General features: G+C 55.8%; 2 protein-coding genes across 11 annotated transcripts in view; both read right to left on the bottom strand.

Moving 5' to 3' along the window:
* NLGN3 (neuroligin 3) overlaps positions 1-3,554 on the bottom strand; it is a 47,184-nt gene extending 43,630 nt beyond the window's left edge. For 3 of the 4 annotated variants that reach the window (XM_068956957.1, XM_068956963.1, XM_068956964.1), the window contains exon 1: positions 3,483-3,554. The gene's annotated coding sequence lies outside the window, so the exon portion shown is untranslated. Of the gene's footprint in view, positions 1-1,616; positions 1,981-3,482 lie in introns of those variants that run through there. The other variant, XM_068956960.1, reaches the window with a different exon arrangement.
* A 4,698-nt stretch (positions 3,555-8,252) lies between these two features.
* Positions 8,253-23,695, bottom strand: part of MED12 (mediator complex subunit 12) — a 38,372-nt gene continuing 22,929 nt past the window's right edge. For 2 of the 7 annotated variants that reach the window (XM_068956846.1, XM_068956850.1), the window contains 19 exons: positions 23,516-23,679; positions 21,530-21,709; positions 21,272-21,343; positions 20,813-20,973; positions 20,561-20,722; positions 20,364-20,475; positions 20,027-20,116; positions 19,466-19,575; positions 18,704-18,839; positions 18,262-18,423; positions 17,328-17,705; positions 16,837-16,987; positions 16,440-16,645; positions 15,917-15,997; positions 15,449-15,666; positions 14,667-14,829; positions 11,560-11,745; positions 11,315-11,396; positions 8,253-8,768 (listed from right to left, as the gene is read on the bottom strand). In XM_068956846.1, coding sequence (XP_068812947.1) covers positions 8,725-8,768; positions 11,315-11,396; positions 11,560-11,745; positions 14,667-14,829; positions 15,449-15,666; positions 15,917-15,997; positions 16,440-16,645; positions 16,837-16,987; positions 17,328-17,705; positions 18,262-18,423; positions 18,704-18,839; positions 19,466-19,575; positions 20,027-20,116; positions 20,364-20,475; positions 20,561-20,722; positions 20,813-20,973; positions 21,272-21,343; positions 21,530-21,709; positions 23,516-23,679 — 2,858 coding nt within the window. In that variant the 3' untranslated portion in view covers positions 8,253-8,724. The remainder of the gene's footprint in view (positions 8,769-11,314; positions 11,397-11,559; positions 11,746-14,666; positions 14,830-15,448; positions 15,667-15,916; positions 15,998-16,439; positions 16,646-16,836; positions 16,988-17,327; positions 17,706-18,261; positions 18,424-18,703; positions 18,840-19,465; positions 19,576-20,026; positions 20,117-20,363; positions 20,476-20,560; positions 20,723-20,812; positions 20,974-21,271; positions 21,344-21,529; positions 21,710-23,515; positions 23,680-23,695) is intronic. The other 5 variants (XM_068956847.1, XM_068956851.1, XM_068956849.1 and 2 more) reach the window with 3 other exon arrangements.

The raw sequence follows: 23,695 nt of genomic DNA, 5'->3' as shown, positions 1-23,695 counted from the left end.
TCATTGAGGAGGTTTAGGAACTGGCTGAGCAGATGTCAGTTAGGAATGGCTTAGATGGAGCTGATGGACTTGATGATCTCAAGGTCCCTTTCAAACATGTGTCCTAAAATTCTTCCTCCCTTGGGACAATGACAAGGCCAATCTGCTCAAGACAGGGTGTCAGTCCCAGGACAGGGACCTGTCAGAGGATTTCAGCAGTCACTATCTCCTTGCTCTCTCTCAGACCCTCTTTCATGAACAGACTCAGTGTGATACTGGTGTCAAAAGGAACCTGGACTGGATCCCTGTCTGTATTGGCTCCGAGCACACGGAGGGGACCCTGGAGAGAGCCAAGAGAGATGCAGTCGCCACAGCTGGAGCCTCAGCAAAGCGCCCTGCCAATTCTCACACTGCCTTCTGGAGCTTTGGCAGGCTTCGCCCCGCTGGGCAAGGCGCTGCCAGCCCGCACAGCAACTCAGCCTCACGAGCCTCAGGCATTGCTCACCCTCACTGCCCTGCTCTGGAGTACCCTCACGCTGGCCCTTTGAGAGCAGAGGGTTTACACGAGGTCCTGGAAGAGAAACAAACCCAGATCTAAGGCCCAGAGCAACACCCTCGGGATGGGCTCAACCCTCCTCTCCAAAACCACTGCCCTAGATGCACATCGCACAACTGATATGTGCGTTTGGAGGCTGGGCAGGGCTAAGACGGGCACTGCAGCTCCATTTTCTAAGTGCACTGTCATGCAAGGCCTAAGTGCCCAGGTTTGAAGGCTGTCCTGCATCTCAACGGGCATTCGCTCACACTCATGCCCTGATGCTCTAGAGGTTCAGAGCTGCATGTTTGCAGGTGTCCAACCAAACTCAACATCCCGACTGTACATGTAACCATGGTAACTGCACATGCAAGTGGCAAACCGTAGATCTGGGCTAACTGCAAATGCAAATTAAGCAAACACATGCACAATGCTAAAAGTGTGACCTCTAAATGTCAGCGTTTAACCATTTCGCAGACACCAGCTCTGCTGGTTGCTGCATGCAGGAGGAGCAGGAGGAGGGCCAGCCTGACAGGGACGAGGGCTGCGAGACCTCAGAGCGGCCAGCCCCTGCCTCGAGAGGGCTGGCAGTGCTGCTCTGGTCCAGAACAGGGAGAGAAGACGACACGTGTTCCCCAGGGCCAAGAGTAACCTCTGCTTCGGCAGCCCTGCAGCTCCCTGCTGGGGACCTATCTGCTCCTGCTGGCAAAAGCCGCTGTCCTCACAGAGCCTCCTACATCCCAGCTACCAGAGGAAGGAAAAGCGCAACATGCTGACATAACGCAGGGGCCAGCACTGAGAGCTCCTGGAAAGCTGGGTCCGATCTGCACTCATGCAGCAACAGGCCTGCGCATGGCAGCTGGGGTGCCTTGGGGCCTTTCTGCCCTAGCCCTGGGCCAAGCCCTCGGGCATCATCTGCCGAGACTCCCTCAAAGGATGGAGGAACAAGTGCCACCACAGGGACTTCAGAGCAGAGCCACCTCCCTCAGGGAGGTGTGCAGCCAGGGGAAGGGCTGCGAGCGGAGATGCCAGGCGACGTTACAGTCTGGGACAGCGCAAGCCAGAAAGAGACTGGACAGTCAAGGGCCTCGCTATTTCTCACCACTTCTCCACCTTTTCGGGAAGATCCTCGCCTTGCAGGGCTCAGCCGCTGTCTTCTTTTGCTGCTGACAGCTCCTTCCAGCTCCAGATGCTGGCTGACCTCAGCACAGCCTTCAGTAAGACGAACCACGGCTGAGCATGCCAATCGTGCTTCACAGCTTCAAACCCGACAGAGTCACGCTCAGGCAACCGAGAGCGCACCTACTCCAGTCCCAGCGCGTGCGTTGGCAGAGCCGCTGACAGCTCCTGGAGCCATGTGCTCGACTGCCCGGCTCACAGCCCCACATGCGGGCAAGCAAGCCCCTGTCACCGCCCCAGCTCCACGTTCGGCCGAGAGACCGGCAATGCCCTTTCGCCCATGATTAACGTTATTGCCACAATATGCCAAATACAGCAAGCCGCAGGGTCCTGCTGTCTGCCCTTGACCTGGGGACATTCGCGTCAGCAGCCTTACGCCGGGCTGTTCAGCGCACCGTGCACGTCCCACGCTGCAAACAGCTGTCCCCCCCCCCCATCCTCGAAAGAGCTGCGTCCCTCCACCGCTCTTCTCTTGCACCCAACCCCAGGCGCGCGTCCTGCATTCGGGCAGGGCTCTCCCATGGCTGCAAGGGCAACAGTTGCCGCCTTGCTGGAAACGAGAAGAAGACATCACCTTGCAGGCAGCCCCACCACCCCAGGCAGCGCCTGGGGACTGCCAGCAACTGCTGGGGGCCAGCACAACCTCATCCTCCCGTAGCCCAACAAAGCTCCTTCTCAAGAAGCTTCTCAAGAAGCCAAGGCAGCTTGTCTGGCTCTCCATCCCTCCAGGGAAGACCCTGCCTCCCCTGGTCTCCCAGCTGGGACCGGTGGCAGTTCATTGCCCTCGGTGGCCCCGTCCCGTCGGCAGTCACCTTCCCCTGCCTGCACGCGAGCCGGCGGATCCTCTTCGGGCCGGTGCACCCGGCCGGACAAACTCGGCTCCGTCCGCCCACCTCCCCTCTCCCGGGGCCACGCCGGCGCCGCCCAACCGCCCCGTCAGGCGCGGAGGTGCCCGGGGCTCCCCGGCAGCCCCCAACTGCCCGCGCAACAGCCTTCGCCTGCGCCCCGCAGGTGACAGCCGGCTCCCCCGGGGCCTGGCGTGCCCTACGGCCGCCCCGGCGGGGCCCAACCAGGCCCAACCCAACCGGGCCTGGGGGGCGGCTTAGGCCGAGCCGAGCCGAGCCGGGCCGGGCTCAACAGAACCGAGCCGAGCCGAGCCGGGCCCAGCGGAACCAGGCCGAGCCGGGCCGGGCCGGGCTCAGCGGAACCGGGCTCAACGGAACCGAGCCGAGCCGGGCCGGGCTCAGCGGAACCGGGCCGAGCCGGGCTCAGCGGAACCGGGCCGGGCCGGGCCGGGCTCAGCGGAACCGGGCCGGGCCGAGCCGGGCTCAGCGGAACCGGGCCGGGCTCAGCGGAACCGGGCCGAGCCGGGCTCAGCGGAACCGGGCCGGGCCGGGCTCAGCGGAACCGGGCCGGGCCGAGCCGGGCTCAGCGGAACCGGGCCGGGCTCAGCGGAACCGGGCCGGGCCGGGCCGGGCCGGGCGGGGGCCGCGCAGCTGAGCCGGGCGCACAATCCCCCTTTCAGCGCGTCGCCATGGCAACCCGCGGCTCACAGAGCCCGCTCATCCGGCCCCGTTAACCCCCGCCGGGCCGCGGCCGTTACCCGCCGCCGCCCGGCCCGGCCCGGCCCAGCCCAGCCCGACCCGGCCCAGCCCGGCCCGCCCAGGTCCCCCCACCCCCGCCGCCGCCGCCGCCGCCGCCCCCTCCCCGCCGGCCGCGGAACCCCGTCGCCCGCCGCCGCCGCCGCTGCCGCCAGGGCCGGGCCGAGCCGGGCCGCGGGCGCACTCACCCTGGGCGGCGGCGGCGGGGCGGCTGGGCCATGCCGGGGGCGGCGGCGGCGGCGGCGAGGGCGGCGGCGGCTGCTGGGCGCCCCGCGCTCCGCTCGCTCCGGCCCGACCCCGCAGCGGGCGCGCGCGGCGCGTGCACGGCGGGGGCGGGCGGGGAGGGGCCGCGCCGACACCCCTTCGCTGCCGCCGGGCCCGCGCCGCCGCCGCCGCCGCCGGAGCCCCCACCGAGCCCCGGCACCGCCCCGGCCGGGACCGCCGAGCCCCGGGACCGCCGAGCGCCGGCACCGCCCTGACCGCCACCGCCCCGGCCGGGACCCCCGAGCCCCGGCACCGCCGAGCCCCGGCACCGCCCTGACCGCCACCGCCCCGGCCGGGACCCCCGAGCCCCGGCACCGCCGAGCCCCGGCACCGCCCCGACCGCCACCGCCCCGGCCGGGACCGCCGAGCCCCGGCACCGCCCTGCCCTGGTACCACCCCACCTGGTACCACCGTACCTGGTGCCACACAACCGCAGCATCGCACTGACCAGTACCACACAACCACTATACTGCACAGTCCGAGTACCACAGGTCCGCGGCACCACGTAGCCCTGGTACAACCCTCGCACCGCACACGGCTGGTACCACACAGCTGGTACCGCACAGCCCCAGCGCCGCACCTGCCGGCACCACCCAGGCTCGCCCCGCGTCCCCTCGGTACCGCACGGCCCCGGCAGCTCACGGGCCTGGTACCCCGGTACCGCCCGCCGGGTACCACGCCACCCGGTACCCCACCGAGCGAGTCCTGCAATGCACTGACAGCACAAGGCCCTGGCACCGCACCGTCGGTGCATCACACGGCTCCGGGACTGCACCGGCCGGGGCACTACACCGAGAGCACCGCACCCACCAGCTACCGCGCAGTCCCCTACTGCACCGACTGTACCCTGCGCCGGCTGTGCCCTGCATGGACCATACCCCGCACTGACCATACCCTGCATGGACTACACCCTACCCTGCCTGGGGTACCCTCCACTGACTGTAGCCTGCACCATCTGTACTGGCACTGACTCCACCCTGCGTGGACCATATCCTGTTTTGCCTGGGGGTACCTTGCACCGACTGACACCCTGCACTGACCACACCCTGCACCGACTGTATCCTGCACTGCCTGGTACCTGGCACCAGCTGCACCCTGCGCTACCCAAGGGTACCCTGCACTGACCATGCCTGGCACCGACTGTACCCTACACCGCCCAGTACCCCGCACAGGCCATACCCTCCAAGGCCAGGATGTACCCTGCGCTGCCCAGATACCTGCCCTGCCTGGGGGTAGCCTGCACCACCCTCACCGGGGACACCCTCAGCTGCCCAGGCACCTGGCACAGCCCCGGCATGCTGCCCCGTCCACGGAGACACCCCGCACTGCTGGGTGTCCCGCACTGCCTGTACCCTGCACCACCCTGGTTGTCCTTTGCTGGTGTGTGATGCTCTGCACTACCCTGGGCACCCCTGCACCACCCCAGCACCCTGCACCACCCCCGGCTCCCCTGCACCACCCCCGGCTCCCCTGCACCACCACCGGCTCCCCTGCACCACCCCCGGCTCCCCTGCACCACCGCCGGCTCCCCTGCACCACCCCAGCACCCTGCACCACCCCCGGCTCCCCTGCACCACCCCCGGCTCCCCTGCACCACCGCCGGCTCCCCTGCACCACCCCAGCACCCTGCACCACCCCGGCTCCCCTGCACCACCCCAGCACCCTGCACCACCCCCGGCTCCCCTGCACCACCCCTGGCTCCCCTGCACCACCCCAGCACCCTGCACCACCCCCAGCACCCTGCACCACCCCGGCTCCCCTGCACCACCCCAGCACTCTACACCACCCCTGGCTCCTCTGCACCACCCCAGCACCCTGCACCACCCCCGGCTCCCCTGCACCACCCCAGCACCCTGCACCACCCCAGCACCCTGCACCACCCCAGCACCCTGCACCACCCCGGCTCCCCTGCACCACCCCAGCACCCTGCACCACCCCCAGCACCCTGCACCACCCCGGCTCCCCTGCACCACCCCAGCACTCTACAACACCCCTGGCTCCCCTGCACCACCCCAGCACCCTGCACCACCCCCGGCTCCCCTGCACCACCCCAGCACCCTGTCCGAATGCACCCAGTACCCCCCGGCTGCTCTGCGCAGCCCCTCTCCACCCCCGGACCCACGTGCCAACGCCGGGCCGGGCTGAGCCGCGCACGGGGGCGTCAAGCTTGGCGGACGCGGCCCTGCCGCCCCCGCAGCCGCCAGCACCGCGCGCCAAGACCCGGCGCCCCGGCAGGTCCCACGTCGCCCTTTTCTCCCGACGCGCCCCGGCAGGGCGGCGGTGTCCTCCCCGGCGGCAGCCGCCTCTCCTGCGGCCGCCCGTGGTGCTGCTTCGGCAGAGCAACCGCCGCTGCGCCTTCGAGACCCGTTGGCGCTCTCGCCTGTCCCCGGCACGTGCAGCGAGTCGGTGAACGTGCGGCCGGGGTCGGGGGGGGGGGGGACCCCGGCGCGGTGCTTCCCTGCCGCCCAGCCTGCCCCCGCTCCCTCTCCAAGGCCGCGGCTGTTTGCGGGCCGTTGGCGGCTTGCGCGGTTTTATGCCTGGCCCCGTTGCGCGTAGGGACGGAGCGTCCGGCGTGGGACGGAGGCGTCAGCCCCGCGAGCGCCCCACGGCACCGCGCGCCCCACGCGGCAGCCCGCGCGCCGCGACCGGCCGACGCAGGCGGCAACGGGCAGCGCGTGAGAAAATCCCCCGGCGCCCTGCGGCGTGTATGCCACGGCTCCGGAGAAGGAGCAGAAGGGCTGGGAGCTGTCAGTCCTGCTTAAAACTGCCGCTGCTCGCGGCTAACGGGAGGCGCCGGGGGGGCCGCCGAGCTCCCCGAAGGGCGCCTCGCACGGGGCCCCTGCCTCGCTCCGGTCCCTGCACCCCACCAGCAACGCCCGGGCAGCCGGGGCCCTGGCACCGCTCAGGCCGTCCCCGGGGACCCAGCGCGGACCGGCGGGCTCTTCCACCGGATCCCTGGCAGGGCCCCAGCGGGTGACGCAGCTCCGCGCACTCCCGCCCCGGCGCGGCACCTGCTGCGCCCTGCCCAGAGCCGCCATCGCCTCCCGCCGCCGGCTGATGCAGCCAGCCGCCCTCCTCCCGCCTCCGGCGCGGCGGCGATGCAGAAGGCAGCATCCAAGATGCCGCCCGGCGCAGGCTCAGCTGCCTCCCCCTCCCGGGGGCTGGCAGAGGAGGGGGCTGCGGGCAGCCGCCGCGCCGGGGGAACCCGCGCTGCCCAGAGCCGCGGCTCCGCTGGCCCCGGGCACCCTCGACGCAGCGCAGCCGGGCAGACACCTCCCTCCCAGGGACGGGGACACGGCCCCCCAGGGCAGGGGGCCAGGCCGCATGGGCCCGTGCCGGGGCTCAGAGGGGACGGGGACCCAGACAGGCTGCTCCTAAGAGCCAACTGGAGCCTGCTCCCCGGCCTGATGCTGATTGAAGGGGACAAGCAGCGACGCAGGCAGGAAGCAGCCCTGCACGCGACCGTCTGTTCTCATTAACGAAGGAGTCTGTCTCCATCAGCCCTGACCAGTCACACAGGCCTGGCCAGCGCCACCTTCCAGCTCACGTGCAGCTCGACAACAGCCCTGCGCGGTGCAGGGGAGCTGCGGAGGAGCCGGGCACGTGCAGCACGGCCAGGCAAGGCAGAAGGAGCAGCTGCCAAATCCTAGCAGCATCCAGGGTGCCAGGCGGAGGGGAAACACAGGAGCAGCGGTGCAGACAGCAGCCAGAGGCGTTAGGGCCCCCGGGGCTGGGGGCTTGTTCTGCTCCCAGAGGGATGGAGCAGCAGCTGGGGTCAGTCACTGCTTTGGCCCAGTTATCACACTGCCCTGGGGCCCCTATTTTTGCTATATGGTAATAAGCTGTTTTGGTTTATTTACCCTCAGACTGAGGTCAACTGTGGCTCTCCCAGGAGCCCCTGCAAGCCTCACGCTATCGCCAAGGGGACAGAAGGAAGACAATGCTCCAGAAAAGCTACTCGAGGGAACCCAGGTGGAACAGGCTACACGCAAGTCGCTGAAGGGGAACTAAAGAAAGGTGCCAGTCACAAAAGCTTCCAGGTTCAACGGACAGCGGGAGCAGAGAGTGCTGCGCTTTGCTTAGGTGGAGCGCCGGTGGTGCCTGCTACACAGACACAGAGGCTGCATGCAGTGCCAGCAGGCTTCATGAGCCAGGTCAAGAGTTTAGAAACCAGACATTATCCATCCACAAAAAGCACTGTGGCAGTCAGGAAGGAGCTAACACAGAGCCTTGGGGCTCATCAGCAAAACCATGCTGTGCTGAGTGCATTTTGTCTGCAGCTCCTCCTAGACTGCAGAGGTACAAGTTGGGCACTGCAGTTACTGCTGCCTTGGGGAAGCTAGACTTGTTGATCTCCCAAATCACCCTATAATATGCCTCTCCCTTTGCTTCTAACCCTCTGCCCTTGTGGCATGTGCCACAGACCACTAATAAAGCTCTCAATCAATGTACAAACCCCACTAAGCTGGTACAAACCCCAGGCAGCATGTGAACACCGGCTTATGAAACAGAGGAGGAAGGAGGAAAGGCTTTCTTTCCCAAACCCAACTGCTTGGCCTGAGCAATACCCGTTCCAAAAAAAAAAAAAAAAAGAAAAAGAAAAAGAAAAAAAACTCCCACGAGAAAAACAAACAAAACCCCCAAACCCCAAACCCAGATCTCAGTTCTAGTGAGAAAGAAATGGAGATCATGTACAGAGGTACTGCTGGGCTGTACTAGGAAGCTGGGAGGAGCTCAGAGGAAAGGCAGGCTCTGAATACACACTCCTTTTGCAAAGTAAGCTCTCTGTATTCATCCGAGAATGTCTGCAGTACAGGATTCATCTGGTATAAATAAAGTACAAAATTTTACAATGTCTTAATCATTATTTTAACAAAAATACTAAAAACTGAGTAAAAACTGAACCAAAAGTGGGAAGGGAGACTATCAGCCACAAGGGATCTCCATAAACGTTTGTAGAAATTGGATAGTAAAAACACTTTCTCTGTACAATAAAACCATCTTCTTGGCATCTCCCTGTGAGATGGGCAGCGGCAGCACGCAGCACTTGGGGCACTAGCCCAGAAACAGAGGTTGGGAGCAGCCCCAGCTTATAGGTCAGGCTGGGGAGGCTGTATCCAGTCCACAGTGATGTCTCCCTCCTGGATCAGGCGTAAGTGCCATGGATCAGTAGCGTCCAAACGGGTTGTTGTTCTGCTGTGTCTGTGTATCTGTTGAGAGGAACACAGTTTAGACAGTCACAAAGGTTTTCTCCACCACGGAGATTCCTCCCCCCACGTCATCAGCACAGATTCCTGAGGGAGGTGGTACAGCATATGAGAAGACAACTACATCACCCACGGCACTCCCTGCTATGCTCATTTGCCTGAGGTTTTAGGCAGCAGCATGGATAAGATCCTATGTACTTTGGCAAAGAGACAGATATCCTAATCCCAAAGGCTCTCCAGGAGACCTGCTCCATCCCTTACGGTGGAACTGGTGCACCATAATGAAGATGTGAAAGATGGCAGCTAGTTGGAGGATGAGGCTAGGTGCAAGTTATTTCTGTATAATTTCTGTATAATTATTTCTAATAAAGAAAAGCCCCGTGTGTCTGCACAACACCTGCAGCCACACAAGCTGCTCATATAGCTAATGTCAAACACTTACCCTGAAGAACACCCAGAAACCAGAATTAGTAAAGGTTTCAGAGCTCCAGCGGTCATGCCAGTGCACCAAGAACTAGTCTGGCTCCCTGTCAGTATCTAGGTACAAATTAAGACTTATCTGGCTTGAGTGCTATTTGCCCGCAAGCTCAACATCCTTCCTGTATCTACATGCAATGTTCCACGTGATAGCTCCTTTCTACCAGGACTCTGTAGCTCAGCCCAACTGGAGGTCTACAGTTCATTGATTTCTTAAGCTTTGGACAGATCTGAGTTGATATTTTAGCGATGGGCAATCTCTACCCTTCTGCTGATGAATCCTCAGCAGCAACCTATCTCCATAAAGCAAGGGAGCAGCAGGGGTTTCCGCTGGATGTGGGACATCACTTAGAGCACTAGAGTCTGCATGAAGAACATGCCCAGAGGACCTCCAGATGGCACAAAAAAAGGGCTGGAAATATTGTAGAGCTACATTCAAGAACAAGCTGCAAAAACATACGTGGATTTTTTCCTGAAAGCCAATCAGCATGCTTGGCACTGCAGATTAAATAAAAGCAAATCAGTGCAGGCTGGCTAGTCCTCTCTCCTCCGCCCTGCAGGACAACCGTATATTCAGCCTATCCTGGGCCTAAGGTATTCTTGTCCCGCTCCTACAGGATGTTCTCGGTTTACGCCCCGCTTTCCACTCCACCCCAGACACCACGAATAAGAACTCCAGATGGTTCCTGGGGGAACTGATGCAAACCCAGCGAGGTAGCACGGAAGCTGCAGGCTGCCACATGGCTGCACTGGGCCCACGCACCCGTTCCCTACAAAACTCTGCATGTAGCAGAATAATTTTGTATCTTCTCTGTACAGCAAATGGAGCAGATTCTTACATGAGGTCTTCCTATACTTGCATGTCCTGGCTAGGATCCTTGCGCAGGCTTGTGGCCTGTTAACCAGACTAGTTGGAAACATTTAAGCAGCATTAAAATTCCTGGGTTTTGTCACAAGTGCTAAGAATTTGCTGTCACGGAATGAGCGTAAGCACTATTGTTTGGCCATTATTTGCTGTAGACATTTATCACGTGCGAGTGCTATACATATGACAAAGAAACACCTCCGCCCCCCGATTGTCTCCAGCATTTCCCAGGCACAAGCCCGCTCTGAGAAACATTCAGTTTAAAGAAACCAAACAAACAAGTAGATAGAACTGAACAAGAAGACAGAGCAATTCTGCCAGCTGTTATTTTTACTTGACACTGAATTACAAGCCTTCAGATCCTTGTCCGCCATAAAATGACGGCCCAGCAAAGAAAGGGTCAGTTCCCAACTACCAAGTTCCTAGCCCCCACCCCACACATTGTTAGGGCTGGCACAGTCTCACACTCGATGCACTGCAAAAAGCTATGCAGGCTATCTGTAGGCATTTTCATAGCATCTCTGCCATTTTCATGGCAGAAAAGCCACAAAGGTGACAGTAAAAACAGCAGGTGGTTCAGAGAGAACAGCACAGAGACTAGGTTCTGCTTCTAGCTCCCCCAGCCAGCAGTTCAATACAGATCATAATAGCTGTACAGTGCTAGCCCAAACATCATCTGTCCCGTTACCCCGTCTGTGGCAGCAGCCCTGGACACGTACAGAACACTGCAAATACGGCAGTCGTGCCACAACGCTTCCCAGAGTACCGTCCCCACCTCCAAGAAGCGCTGCCCTGACCACTTCCTGAACACAGCATGTCCGTGTAACCCTACCAGGTGAGCACTCCAGGATTAGGCTTCCCTGAGCCCTTCAGGGATTGTAAGCAGCAGAGGAAATGCCTCTGAAAGCAGTAAAGCTGCAGACTGGATACTTTTGGAAAAGCTGCACAACAGCCACTACAAAGGCTCCCCGCAGCCCTTTGTGTGCAGCAGGTCTGGGAGGCTGCTCACGTGCTGGCAGCACCGCTAGCCCTGCTGCGGTGTACCTCTGGGACAGGAGCTCTCAGTCCTGATGCCATCTCCCTGCTGGCATCACTTATGGCCTCAGTCTGGCTTGGCCTTGCTTCCCTACCTCTCTGCACTGGGGTACCGCAACGGAGAACGGCGGGGGAGGAGACTAGGGACAGGATCAAGAATGCTCAGGCTTACTGGAAAGCTGCTGTTGAAGCTGTCGGACCAGAGCAGCCGTCTGCTGCTGCTGTTGCGTCTGCTGAAGGCCCTGGCGCTGGAACTGCAAAGAGAGAAACGCAGTTATAGCCACACCACCTGGCTGGCGGTCTCAGCACTCACGCAGCCCTGGGAAGCGCAGGAGAGGGAGGAGGGGGGATGCAGGTGGAGCCCCGTTGGATTCGTGCTGGGCTGTCACGTCCCTCTGCCTCAGAGGGAACACTCACAATGGGCTGCTGGGGGGGAAGAGCCTGCATCCCCAGCCCTGGGGGCTGGCCCTGCGCCTGTGGCTGAGGCACTGTGGAGACCTGGGGTTGCTGCTGTGGCTGCGGTTGCGGTTGTTGCTGCTGCTGCTGTTGTTGTTGCTGTTGTTGCTGTTGCTGCTGCTGTTGCTGCTGCTGCTGTTGCTGCTGCTGTGAAGACAGAGGAGAGACCGTCAGGGACGCATGTGGACAAGGCACACAGCAACGCAGCACACAAAGGGCAGATGGGAGAAGGCTGTTCCTTCACACTGACTTGCCCTCTTACGCTGTTCTCCTTTACAGGCACCTAAGTTACCTGAATTTTACAAGGACCCTGCCTCAGCCTGAGAAATGGAATGAAATATAAGGCCAGTAACAGTTCTTCTATAAGATGAGGTCTCAATAGATGGTAGAAAAAGAGCTACAGGTCCCTGATCAGCCAGGGAAGGCTAGGAGCAAACAATACAAGAATAGCAAACAGGACTAGGAGCTACCTCAACAGGCTAGCTGGCCCATCTCTTGCCTCCAGGTAAGATCAGCAGTAGCTTTGTCACTGAGTATTTGTCTGACTTGTTCTCAAAAGTCTCCCAAAGATACCAACACAGCTTCCATAACCTCCCTAAGCAATTATTCCAGGTCACAGTTACTCCTACTGCTATGATTTAAGGTCATTTCTTGTCCTACAGCCAAGGAACATGAACAGATTTAAAAAAAACAAGAACAAAAAAACCCCACTAAAGACAGATGCGGTGACTTGTATTTCCTCCTGTCTCCTCTCCTCTAACCTGAAACCCAGCTATTTCAGCCTTTCCTCAGTCACATTCCCCAACTCTTCAACCTATCTTGCTGCTCTTTTCTGCCCCTTGTGCCAGCTGGCGCTGCACTTCAGTAAGGATGTGGATCAAACTCGACGCAGAGCTCTAACCTAGATGTTGCAGAACTGTTTATGGTGAAAAGACTATTCAGTATGCTGAACTTAAAGACAGAATATACCCGCAAATCCCAAGCATGTTCATTTCTCCAAGTCAAACTGACTTCTAATTTCCAGACATTTTTCCTTCCTGTAAAGGTTGTTTTTGAACTCACTAGATCAAGAGAAGAATTTCTAGCAGAAATAGAAAACTACTAATGTTATCATACAAAGCATGGTGATAGTAGGTACAGCTCTGATCACCAGCTCAAAAGGGTAAGGTTCAAACCTTGAACAGACTTAGAAAACAGACAAAGTTGATCAGGAGAAGGGACAATTTCTTATAAGAGGAGGTTAGAAAAACCTGACCTTCGGAGGATACAAGTGCTTCCTAGGAATACGTTCACTTCAGGGAGAAAGAGGAGCCAGTAAACAACAGGATACAGGCAACAGTAACAACCAGATAAAAGAACTGCTCACAAATACATGGATCAAGAAGGATTCTACCCAAAGGGTGCGATTTTTCTAGAACAGCCTAACTTCTACTTTAAACCAGTTTAGCCACTTAGGTTTCTGAAACGGATGCTATAACCTGGGTACACTAGAAAGCAGAAGACTGACTAAATAAGCCAGGAGACCCCTTCTGACCTTGGGTTCTACCTTCTTAATATTGACTATCAGTCAGGAAAGGCTGAAATAGCTGGGCTTCAGGTTAGAGAAAAGGAGAGAAGGGGAGATCCAAGTCTCTGTATTTGTCTTAAAAACAAACAAACAAAAAAACATACCACTGTTCACGCCCATTGGCTGTAGGACAAGAAACGGCCTTAAATCATTATGGGTTGGTAGTCAGCTCATTAGCAACCCATGCAAGACTAACCAAAAGGCCATTCTTCCTTTCCAGGAGCCACTACATCATGACAGTCAACTCAAGCACCAAGAGTGTTTCGCATCTGGGCCCCCCGATAGCACAGCAAGTCACTGTAATAGGGGAAACTTTGCGATCTCCCCCCCCCCCCACCTCTCTCTTTTTTGAGCAACCAAGCAATGTCAGCTAAAACCAGAAGGTACATGAAGTTATTGAGCTAGGACAAGTGCAAGCAACTTGCCTGAGGAATGTTCTTTTTCCTAAATATGAGTGATGGAGAATGCTAAAAGAGACCCAGTGAAGAGTCAGGAGGTGCTACTCATCAAGAGGACTAAGAACTGCTGACCATGCTACAGGCAGTCTCTTGTCCAAGTGCAAGGCAGCAATTCGCAAATTCTGCTGACTGTGGCTCTCTGCAGGAACCACTGCCTCGCACAGGTACCTCGCAGAACACCCAGCATTGTAACACGGGGTGTGCCGGCTCCGTGCCGTTTAAAATCTGCCCATGTTTTACAGATGTGCTAAGCCTTGTGATAAGGGATACAATTCGCCAAGTAACCCACAAAATCCCTGTCTAGTGTTTCTCTTTCCATTCAATCCACTTCTTTAATTATAAAAAAAGAATTCATATCTGTATTACTATATCATATGAGTATTTAATATTCATAAGACCAGTATGCAAATCCACGGGGTACTCATCTCTGTTGACACGTGTCTGTGAACTCCTCTGTACCTAGAGAGTTCAGTCTGACCACTCATGTTGGATCAGCTTGCCATCATCCACTGTAAGATGTGGAGTACATGTACCGATTCATACCAGATCTCATGCCACTGGGAATTGTAACCAATACTTATTTTGGTCTTGTAAAAATGTAGACATGCTCTTACAAATGATCTTGTAAGGAACAACTCTATCTGCCCTGGGGTTTGGGCAGGGGGATTTTCACATTGTTTCTAGCTACTGTAACACTGACTTCTGAGACAGCTAGCTTTCTGCACAATCTTATGGGCTCAGCTGAAGCTGGGGGAAGTGGGAGGCAAGCCACAGGGCACTAAACAGACCTTCACTGTTCCTAACTTTTCTTCAGTTCATGCTGGGTGACCGGCAAAAGGCAGCACAGCAGGTCTCCCCATCAGAAGTAGGTAGCTCTAAGGAAGGGACAACTGCCTAGCAAATTATTACAGACAGCCCCCAACAGAGCTGACATCCCTCCTGGCACAAAGAGGCAGAGCAGAGCATTGCTGACGCAGAGGTAAGCAGTGCTCAGCAAGCCTCCTCTGGCTCCAGTGGCCTTCTCCATGTCACCAGCCACTCACCCTCAGCATCTGCTGCTGCTGTTGCTGCTGCTGCCTCAGGTACTGCTGCTGCTGCTGATCAGGCAGTATCTGGCTGGGTCGAATTCCTGAGGGGACTCCTTGTGCACCCAAATGGTTCATCCCGCTCATCATAGGGGCCTGCTGTATCGACTGGTGAGGAAATCTGCAAGAGACAAGGACGTTAATAACCACGGAGAAAAAGATTTGTGGGCTGCTATCTTCTTTAATCCAAACCCAGCTTCTGCCATCAACACCACAGCCCCGATAGCCCCTTGTAGCCCATGCTACCTCTCTGCAGAAAAGGCAGGGACACCAGGACCCTTCAGGGCTTCATCCAACCTGGTTTAAGAAGCTCTGAATAGTGATACTCAAGCCCACTCTTCTGCAAAGTCCCCCTGCTGGATGTATGCCTTCTCAGGAGCAGCGGGAGTCCCAAATCTAGCTCCTAGCAAGTGATCAGCTGGCCAGATCCAAATTAAAAACAGACTTTCCCCGGTCATTTGCCTCATACTTCCCAATTTCATCTTTTCTGGCTGGTAACACTGTCTCCTGCCTGCAGCTGTCATCTCTCCGAATTTCCTCCTGTCTCTCTGTTTCTTCCCAGGACTGAAAGCTGGAAAAAGATGTTCCCTTGAGGATGCAAAGGACTCCGATGCTGAACCATACAGCATGGAGAACAACAGGCTTTTCACAGATTGTTATTAGGATTGTCTAAACTGAGAGCGGGGAAGGCCCTGATGAAATATAAACAGTTTCTTCGCAGCCGGTAGGGTGGGAGGTACCTCTGTGTGTTGCCCAAGGTGTGCCCGTAGCCTGGGGCCTGCTGGTGCACATAGCCACTTGGTCTCTGCTGCATTTGTCTAACAGGATCCACCAGGGCTGGGTTAGAGCTGGGATGGGAATTCTGATAGGGCTGGCCAGAATAGGTAGGCGGTACCATCGCGCCTGACTGGGATGGGTGCTGCTGAAGGCCTATGTGGGAGACGTAAGGTGTGTAACCCTGAAATGAAACAAACGAAGAAACAAAACCTTTGTCAGTCATGGGATACAGAAGAGAAACGGAAGCAAAGAACAGCGACCAGCTCTGTTACAGTGCCGTCGCGAGGCTCCTCACCTCTAGGATTGTTTGTGCTGGCTAGTAAGCGAGGAGTGAAAAGAGCTGAGCGATTTCATGACTTATGAGCAGGAATGAAGACACTGTCCTGTGCAGCAATCAGATCCCAGTCTTACCTGGGGTCACTACCACTTACCTGGGAGGGCTGCAGTGCTCCATAGGACGGGGTTGGCGCCATCTGGCGTACCGGCTGCTGCCCCATTATGCCCTGGCCCTGCTGGAAAGCAACAAGAAAAACACTTTTTTCAGCATGCATCGCCAGACGAGACAAGCGGGTTCACTGCAAACACATCAGGCGGCTGCAGAGCATGCAGCGTGCAAACGCTAACAGTACCTGCTTCCCCTGAACTGGGTGAAACAGGCCACTAACATCCCCACCATCCCTCAGCCAGGATGTGCCCCTCTCACTGCCCAAAAGCCACAGATGTCCTAGGGTACCTCAGTGACAGTCTCCACCAAGTCTGTTAGTGACATGCACCCACAAAGGAAACAGCACACAGAGCTGCCCCAGAGGGACAGACCTGAGAGAGACAACAGCTCTCCAGGGCAGAAACCGAGACAGGATTGGAGAGTTCTGGCCAGAAGGGACAGCCCTAGCGCATGGCTAGACCCTGCTGCCCACAGGATCTGGCAAGAGCAGCAGCACATCTTTGACTTACCAACTTTGCCTGAAGCTGCTGCCTCAGGATCTGCCCCTGGGACACCGGGGGCTGCTGTCTGTACACTGCTGGCTTGTAGGAGGGGTCAAGGCCCATCATGCTCCCCATCCCTGAAGGCAGCACTCCACCATAGGGAGGACGACTCTGAACGAGTTTCCCCAGTGGCATGCGTACAGGTCTGTAGGATGTATCCAGGCGAGGGCCACCTGCAAGAGGAAGAGATCGACTAGTTGCATGCTATTGCTGAGCCTCGCAGCTCTAGCACGGCAGTTCATCACCATATCTGGACGCACAACGGGTAGAAGAAGCAAGCGTGTGTAGGACCATCTTGCAGAAAGAGTTCTCACAGGAGATTCTCAAAGAGGAGCAACAGGCCCACTTTCTACTCCCCACCTACCTGCTGGAAGAGGCTGATTCTGGGCATAGAGACCCACTGATGATTGCCCATATGCCAGTCTAGATATAGTGTTTCCTGCCTGGTGATGCAAGAGATCTGTAGGCATGCCAACTCCATATGAAACTCCTCGGCTAGGACCCAACACAAAATCCTGCAAGGACAAAGAAAGGCGTAAGAAAGATCAGCGCGCACTGGGAATTCACAGCTGGATCAAGCGTATGAAAGGGTTGCAAAGTCCACAGGAAGCAGCCCAGGGTGCTATCCAAGCCGGGCAGTCTCTTTCCCTCCCATCAGGGTTTAAGGAAACATTTGCCCTACCCCACGGTAGAGGGAGAAAGACAGAGCTCCAGCACTCCCAGCTGACAGGAAAAATTCCGTCTTCATCACTACACTGCTCTCCGCTTGCAGGCTCCTCCAGAAGACCCAAGGGAGTTCCCTGTGACCAGCAAGCCTGGACAAGGCAGGCCCATAGCTGTTGGGCAGTTGATTACCTCACTTTTGCTGGCAGACTGGTTGCGTTTCTTGGCTTTGCTCTGTTTCTTCTTGCGTTCTTCAGTAGAGGTGGCAGGATTGGAGCTCGTTTTGTCAGCCTTGGCTGGTTCCACAGCCTTCTTCTCAGGCTCTAAAGCCACAGGCGTAGGAGGCTCTTCCTCTTCAGGGGGCAGTGGCAGTGGCTCTAGGTAGTAACTACGCGGCTTGGGTTTTAAGTGCGTGTGGTACAGAAGAAGCCTCTGCTGCTCCTCAAATCTGGACACCTTGCGATCCACCCGGACTGTCCCAAACCATCCCCAGGAGAGGGGGGCTGAGTGCTTCAAGCCCTCAAACAGATCCCAAGGGGAAATCTTCTGCTTTGTAGAGACTTGCAAACCCTTTAAACAAGAAGAAATAAGAACTCATAAGCCCCTGTTGTTTTTCCAGCTACGGTACAGAAAACTCTAGGCTTCCACCAGGCTCCACTCTGTGCGTCCCAAACAGCAGCTTGAGCACTTGCTGCTGGTCTTTGCTCTTCCACACAGCAAAGCAGTCATTTCTAAAGGCCTTCATCAACAACTGCTCCTCTCCCCAGCAACGAGACATTTTCTCTGCCTGTCTCCTGCCACAGACTGGCCTTGCCCAGTAAGCCATGCAACAGGGATGAGTTTCTCTTCATGCTCAATATAGGCGTAAGAAACTATTTAAATTTTGGTTTTGTACTCAGGCCATAGCAGCACATATCACTGAGCATTAACATGCATTAACGCCTAATTTTGCTCTTTTTGTACATGGTTAGGTGCCAACTCGGCTGTGTGTAGCCAGCCAGATCAAGCTCAGCACGCGACAAGGTGTGCGGCACACAGAGGCCTCCCAAACAGTGAGGACTCAAGGTTTCAGGTGGCAAGCAACATCTGCATACAGCAGTGATACAGAAAATGGAGCTTCACTTACTTCCTTCTTGAAGATCGAATCAAAACCGGCTATTTTATTGCCTTTGGTGTCAATGAGAGATCCCTGAGGTTCACACGTGATGACATCTCGGGTCTGCTTCGGAAGGGGAAGTAGCTGTCGCACCTTCTCCAGGCTGTCAGACTGCCGGTCCCCCAGCTCCTTCTGCACAAATGGAGCGGAGGAGACTTCGAGAATGGCTCGTAGGAAAGCGTCCAGAGCCCACCTGTGCCTTTATTGGCGTCAACTTCCACCCCTGCATTATCACTACCTATCACCTTTGCACCCTTCACCCCAAGGCCCACCAAGCCGTTGGGGCAACCATCATCGCCTCTCTAAACAGCAATAGGACAAGTACCATATTTGAGAGCCAGATCAATCTGCATAGTTGGGCAACTGTAACACAGCATTCCCTGCTCCGCACGCAGGACCCAGTGTCCCTCACCCTGAGTTTCTTGACCAGATTCATGTAGGCCCGTTTGTTCTCCTCCATGCTGCCCTGAGAAATGCTGGACATATCAGCAGCCAGGGTGCCATTAATGAGAACACTCAGCATGTCCAGCACCGTGGTGAAGAGCTCGCTGTTGGTCAGAGGAGAAAGGCAAAAGTCACAGGAGAAGCAAACACGGAGCCTCTGCCATCACAGTAACGCAAAACATTATTAGACTGCTGGCCATGCTGCCCACACCCAGAAGGACCAAGCCCATGAGCACAGGATGTTTCATGGCATGCTGTGCTGCTTTCAGCTACTTCTTCCTCCACATGGAAGGTGCACTCTTCAGTCTAACCTCCCACATTGAACCCTCCTTTCCTTATACAACCCAGGGTGCTCACGTTTCAGTCAAGCGCAAAAAAAATCACAAATTAAGACTGGCTTCCTGTCCACCCTTTCAGCTTTCCCAAAAACCTGTCCCTGCAGGTCCCAACTCAAGAGAGTTGAGCTCAAGCTCTTCCCATCTTGTCCGTTTGCATCTGGAAACCCAGGTTTGCTCCAGATATATCAGAGTGCACTTACACAACAAGAGCTAGGTTATAGCTCCTATTACTCCAAAGTCTCTTTCAACCACCACAATATTTCTGACAAGAGTGTCTAGCGAGACAACTAGCTCACACAAAAAAGGGGCTGCCTCCCAACAGCTAGCTCACACAAAAAAGGGGCTGCCTCCCTTGGGAAGCGTACTGATCACAAGCCAGCCAGAAAAGTTACTTGTTTGACTGCATGTCCACGGTGCCACTGCTGATGATGTCTAGGAGAAGAACAGCCCATTCAGTTGTCTGCTGTGTACTCCGCTGAACTGTGTCAAACATTCCTCCCACCTGGCAGGAAAGAATAGCTTAGAGTCACAGGTACAGCAAGAAAAAAACGCTAAGATTAGAAAGTGAGACAGGAGCCTAAATCAAAGCAACTCCTCTGCTACAGCAGCTCCTACAGAGGGCTGAAGGAAACTGCTGTCAGCAGAACAACCCTTAGACGCAAGCAGTAGTGCTGTGGACTCCAAAAGCATTGAAATGGGAAGGCAACGCTGTGACCAGTCTGCACAGCAGATCTCTGAAACAGGGACCAAGGCTGTGGAGCCCATCCTGACCCAATAGGGCAAGTAAAGTTCTGTTTTTGTTTTTTAAATTCCTCACAGGGCTCAAGACGTACGAAGCAGCAGGGATGTCTCTCCTCAGGACATACATAGCCCTCTTAGCGTGCGTTTGCTCAGAAAAAGGGCAGAGGACTCTTCACCCCACATACTTAACTTCTCTTTTTGTAAACGCTCACCAAATTCAGTCGGAGTTTCAGGGCCTCATGCATCAGCTGCTTGGCTTTGCAGTCATCTTGGTACTGATCTTCCCGCCAATTCGTAACAATCTAAGAGATTTAGGAGAGAAGACAAACCTCACAAACTGGGCCCTGAAGTTTAGAGGGGGCAGCTTGTGCTGTCCACTGTCTGGCGACTCAGAGGGGTCAGCTGAAGCTCCCGGCACTGACCAGGGCAAGACCTTCGCCTTATTGAGCCCACCCTAAGACAGAAAACATTCATGGAGGACATGCCCAAAAGCCAGCCTGCTGAGGAGCGAGCCCTTGAGGAAAGGGAGGTGAGAAGCACGACACCTACCTGCTGGACTTGACTGTACAGAGAGGTGAGGAGGCCTTCCCGCTGCTCATCCTGTCCTTTCAAGCATGTTAGCACCAGTGATAGAAACGGCTGCTGGCTCAGGAGGGACATGCTGAAGACAGAACAGTGAGAGAGCTGTGCTGCCAGGCTGGAGGATCAGCATAGCCAGCATTGCCTGCCCTTTCCCCAGGAGTCACCTTTTCTGTTTCTGGCGGTCCCGTTCTTTGCGGGATGATGACCCCAGATGCTGTCCTTTCTCCAGCTCCTCTCCAGCAGCTTTCAGAACATGGCCCTGCACTGATGTCGGAAGCTTGGCAATCAGAGGGGCCACCAGCCACACTCCTGACCTCTCCAGGGAGCTGGTGACAACACAGCAGGAGAAAGCAATCGGTAACCCAACTCACAATTCAGACTTGTCTATAAAGCAGCCTCACCTTGGGCTCACCTACCTGAGGATGGGTTTGGCTTTGTTGCTGGCAGGGGTAGCACTCGCTGAGCTGCTGAGACTGTTGACTCCGTTGCCAGCAGAGCTAGCAGAGCTGGTCTCTGCTGACTGCTGAAACACCTCAATGGTGGCCTTGGCTATGTTTTCTAATAATGAGTTCATTTCCTGGAGGTAGGGCAAGGGAAGACAGGAGAGCTAAGTCTTTCTCTGAGAGAGCTTGCATATCTAAGTGTGAGGCAGTGCAAACCCAGTCAGCAAATTCCCCCAGGGCTGCTGCTCTCGCAGTCTCAGGCTCCCCATATACTTCTCATTCTTGGCTATCACCAGTCTCACCCATACATCCTCTTTGCTTGCTTTCTCCATATTCTCACTTCTGCTAAGCCACCTCCCCACCACCTCACAAGCAGCCACTTCAGCACTGGCAATATTCATCCCCGTATGGTTCCACTGAGCAGCAACTCACGTTATTCGCCGTCTGCTTAATCATGAGCTGCAGCTCCAGTGAGGACTGCCTCATGGTCCACTGGTCCAGATTCTGCAACACATGCACACTTCAGATGAGTCCTTTCCTCAGTTCAAACCACGTCCTCAACCCACATCCTCAGCTCCCTTGGTAACTAGCGTCGGATCCCTCAGAGAGGTCTGTGTTTTGGACAACCGCATTCTAACGCTACGTTAAGCAATTACGAGGACACTCTTGGACTCTGTCAGGAGTCTGCACCTGTAGGATGCGTTTAATCCTCTGCCGCTGAGGATTTTCTCCCTCCTCGTTGTCCAGCAGTCGGTGCGGATAGCAGATCAGCTGCATCAACCTCTGAGCCTGTGTGCTGCTCAGGACAGGATCCTGCAAGTCATTGCTGTCTTCACAGAGGGACTTCAGACATCGCTCACCTACCCACTCCTGCAAAAGAAGCACAGGAAGGCAGTCGTCAGCATAGACTCATGTCTGATCCCAAACCAGCGCTTCTGCCTTCAGTCTCAGGGAGATTAAAGGAACGTATCAAACTCATAGGAACCTTACTAGCACAGGGTAAGGCCTGGCAGTCGTTTCTCTTCATGAACTGTAATGTCCTGATTCAGCACGCCTCAGGTTCCACTACACCATTCTCTTTCAAAACTTCTCTTGCTTGTGTATGTAATAGCCGTATCCTTGGGAAGGCTCTTTTTGCCCCTTGCCCAGCTTTCCACAGGAATTCAGTAAGACTTTGTCTCTGACCCACTTTACATTTAGATAACCTCAAAAGTATGAGGTCAACTACCTTCTTTGCCCTTGAAAGATTATCAGCCAGTCTCTCCATTTCTTTCTGAGCCTATAGTCATCTCCTCAGGCTCTGTATCACTGAAATAGAAACCTTCATCTGTCTCTTCTCAGGAGAGTACTACAAACACTTTTGCAAGCACTGTGGACAACTCCACTGCACCAATCATCAGATTGAGGTTAACAGCTTTGACTTAGGTCTCCCTCTTGGTTCTCACCCACAACTCTGACTTGTCACAGATCTATGAAATCAATCTTTTCACAGGACCAATCATGGTTATGTTTACAAATTTTGATAGACTAAAGGGCAAACCAATAATTAAGTCATAATCATTTGCATCTAAGACACCCTTAACTCAATTCTGTAATCCACTCCCTCGTCCCCCTCTCAGGAGGGAGTCTAACAGAAAATGAACACCTGAATGCAAGAGTCCTGACAATTTGGTGGCACTCGCTGGCATCTACTGGAATACTCATTCCTACACATCCAGTGCTGCCAACAGTTGGTACAAGTTGCGATATCTGATACGCCGCTATTTCCTCCTGCACACATACACCCACATCCTGCCTGCTGCGTGTCCTTCCTACACACATTGACAGAAGTACATCTTCCCTTGCTGGTCCCAACGCTACAGTCAGGTTTCAGCACCAAGTAGGTTGAATTTATACTCACAAATAATCAGCCGACCAAAGAACTGGAGCTGCCAACACTGCTGTATAATGAGCCAATTAATAAACAACATCATAAAGCACGAGGCTGACACAGCACTGAGTGGATTGCAGGTTTCAAATTGTGACACTGCATCTTCCCTGCTGACAGAATAAATTTGTAACCAAGGCCGAGGACACCTTTCACCACTCACTCAATTGCATACAGTAATGGCAACAGCCACTCCAGTTTGCAACTAAGTACATTATTAGCCAGGTTTCAGTTCCTCAAATGTCAATTTTCCACAAAGGAACAGAGTTACCAGTGCTGTCAGATTAGGCTGAGCAAAAGATTCTTGTCGTTGTTCCTTTAATTAACTAAACAGGGCACTGCAAAGCCTAGGGATACATTAACAGCCTAGCTGCAAGCAACACTTAAGCTACACTCTGAGAGGCACCATTTATCACTTCAACGAGCTGTCTTCCTCATGCTTATCTTCTCTGCCTCCAGCACATCTCAGCAAGCCACTCCCAGCCCTCCCCTCCTTGGGCACGAGCCCTGTGCTGCTGCCAGGGCAAAGGGGATGTGCAGTCCCTGCATACCTTAACATCCAGTTCTCGACAGCTGTTTGACCTTTTCTGCTAGTGATGAGCAATCCTTAGCACCATCACACAGCAGGGCTACAGCTGGTTCTTTACCGATATTTCAACTAAATACCTGCCGAGCCCAGTCTGAAGAAAATCGTATGGGATATACCTGCAAAAGGGACAAGGACAAGCCCAGAGATGGGACAGACTTACCTGTTGACAGATACTCCTTAGTACGTACTTGGCATAAATATCCAAGCTAGCTGTTTCTACAGTTACTACCCGACCACCAGCCTTCCTGGTACCCAGCTCATCGTCCATGAGATCATCGACGCCTCCAGGGTGGGAAAAGCCAGAGCCTTTCAGTTCTGCATCTCCTACAAGGAAGGAGCA

Source organism: Struthio camelus, chromosome 11, assembly GCF_040807025.1.
Source record: "Struthio camelus isolate bStrCam1 chromosome 11, bStrCam1.hap1, whole genome shotgun sequence".
Taxonomy (NCBI): domain Eukaryota; kingdom Metazoa; phylum Chordata; class Aves; order Struthioniformes; family Struthionidae; genus Struthio; species Struthio camelus.
The sequence above is the reverse complement of the archived record's forward strand: the minus strand, read 5'-3'. Positions and strand labels throughout refer to the sequence as shown.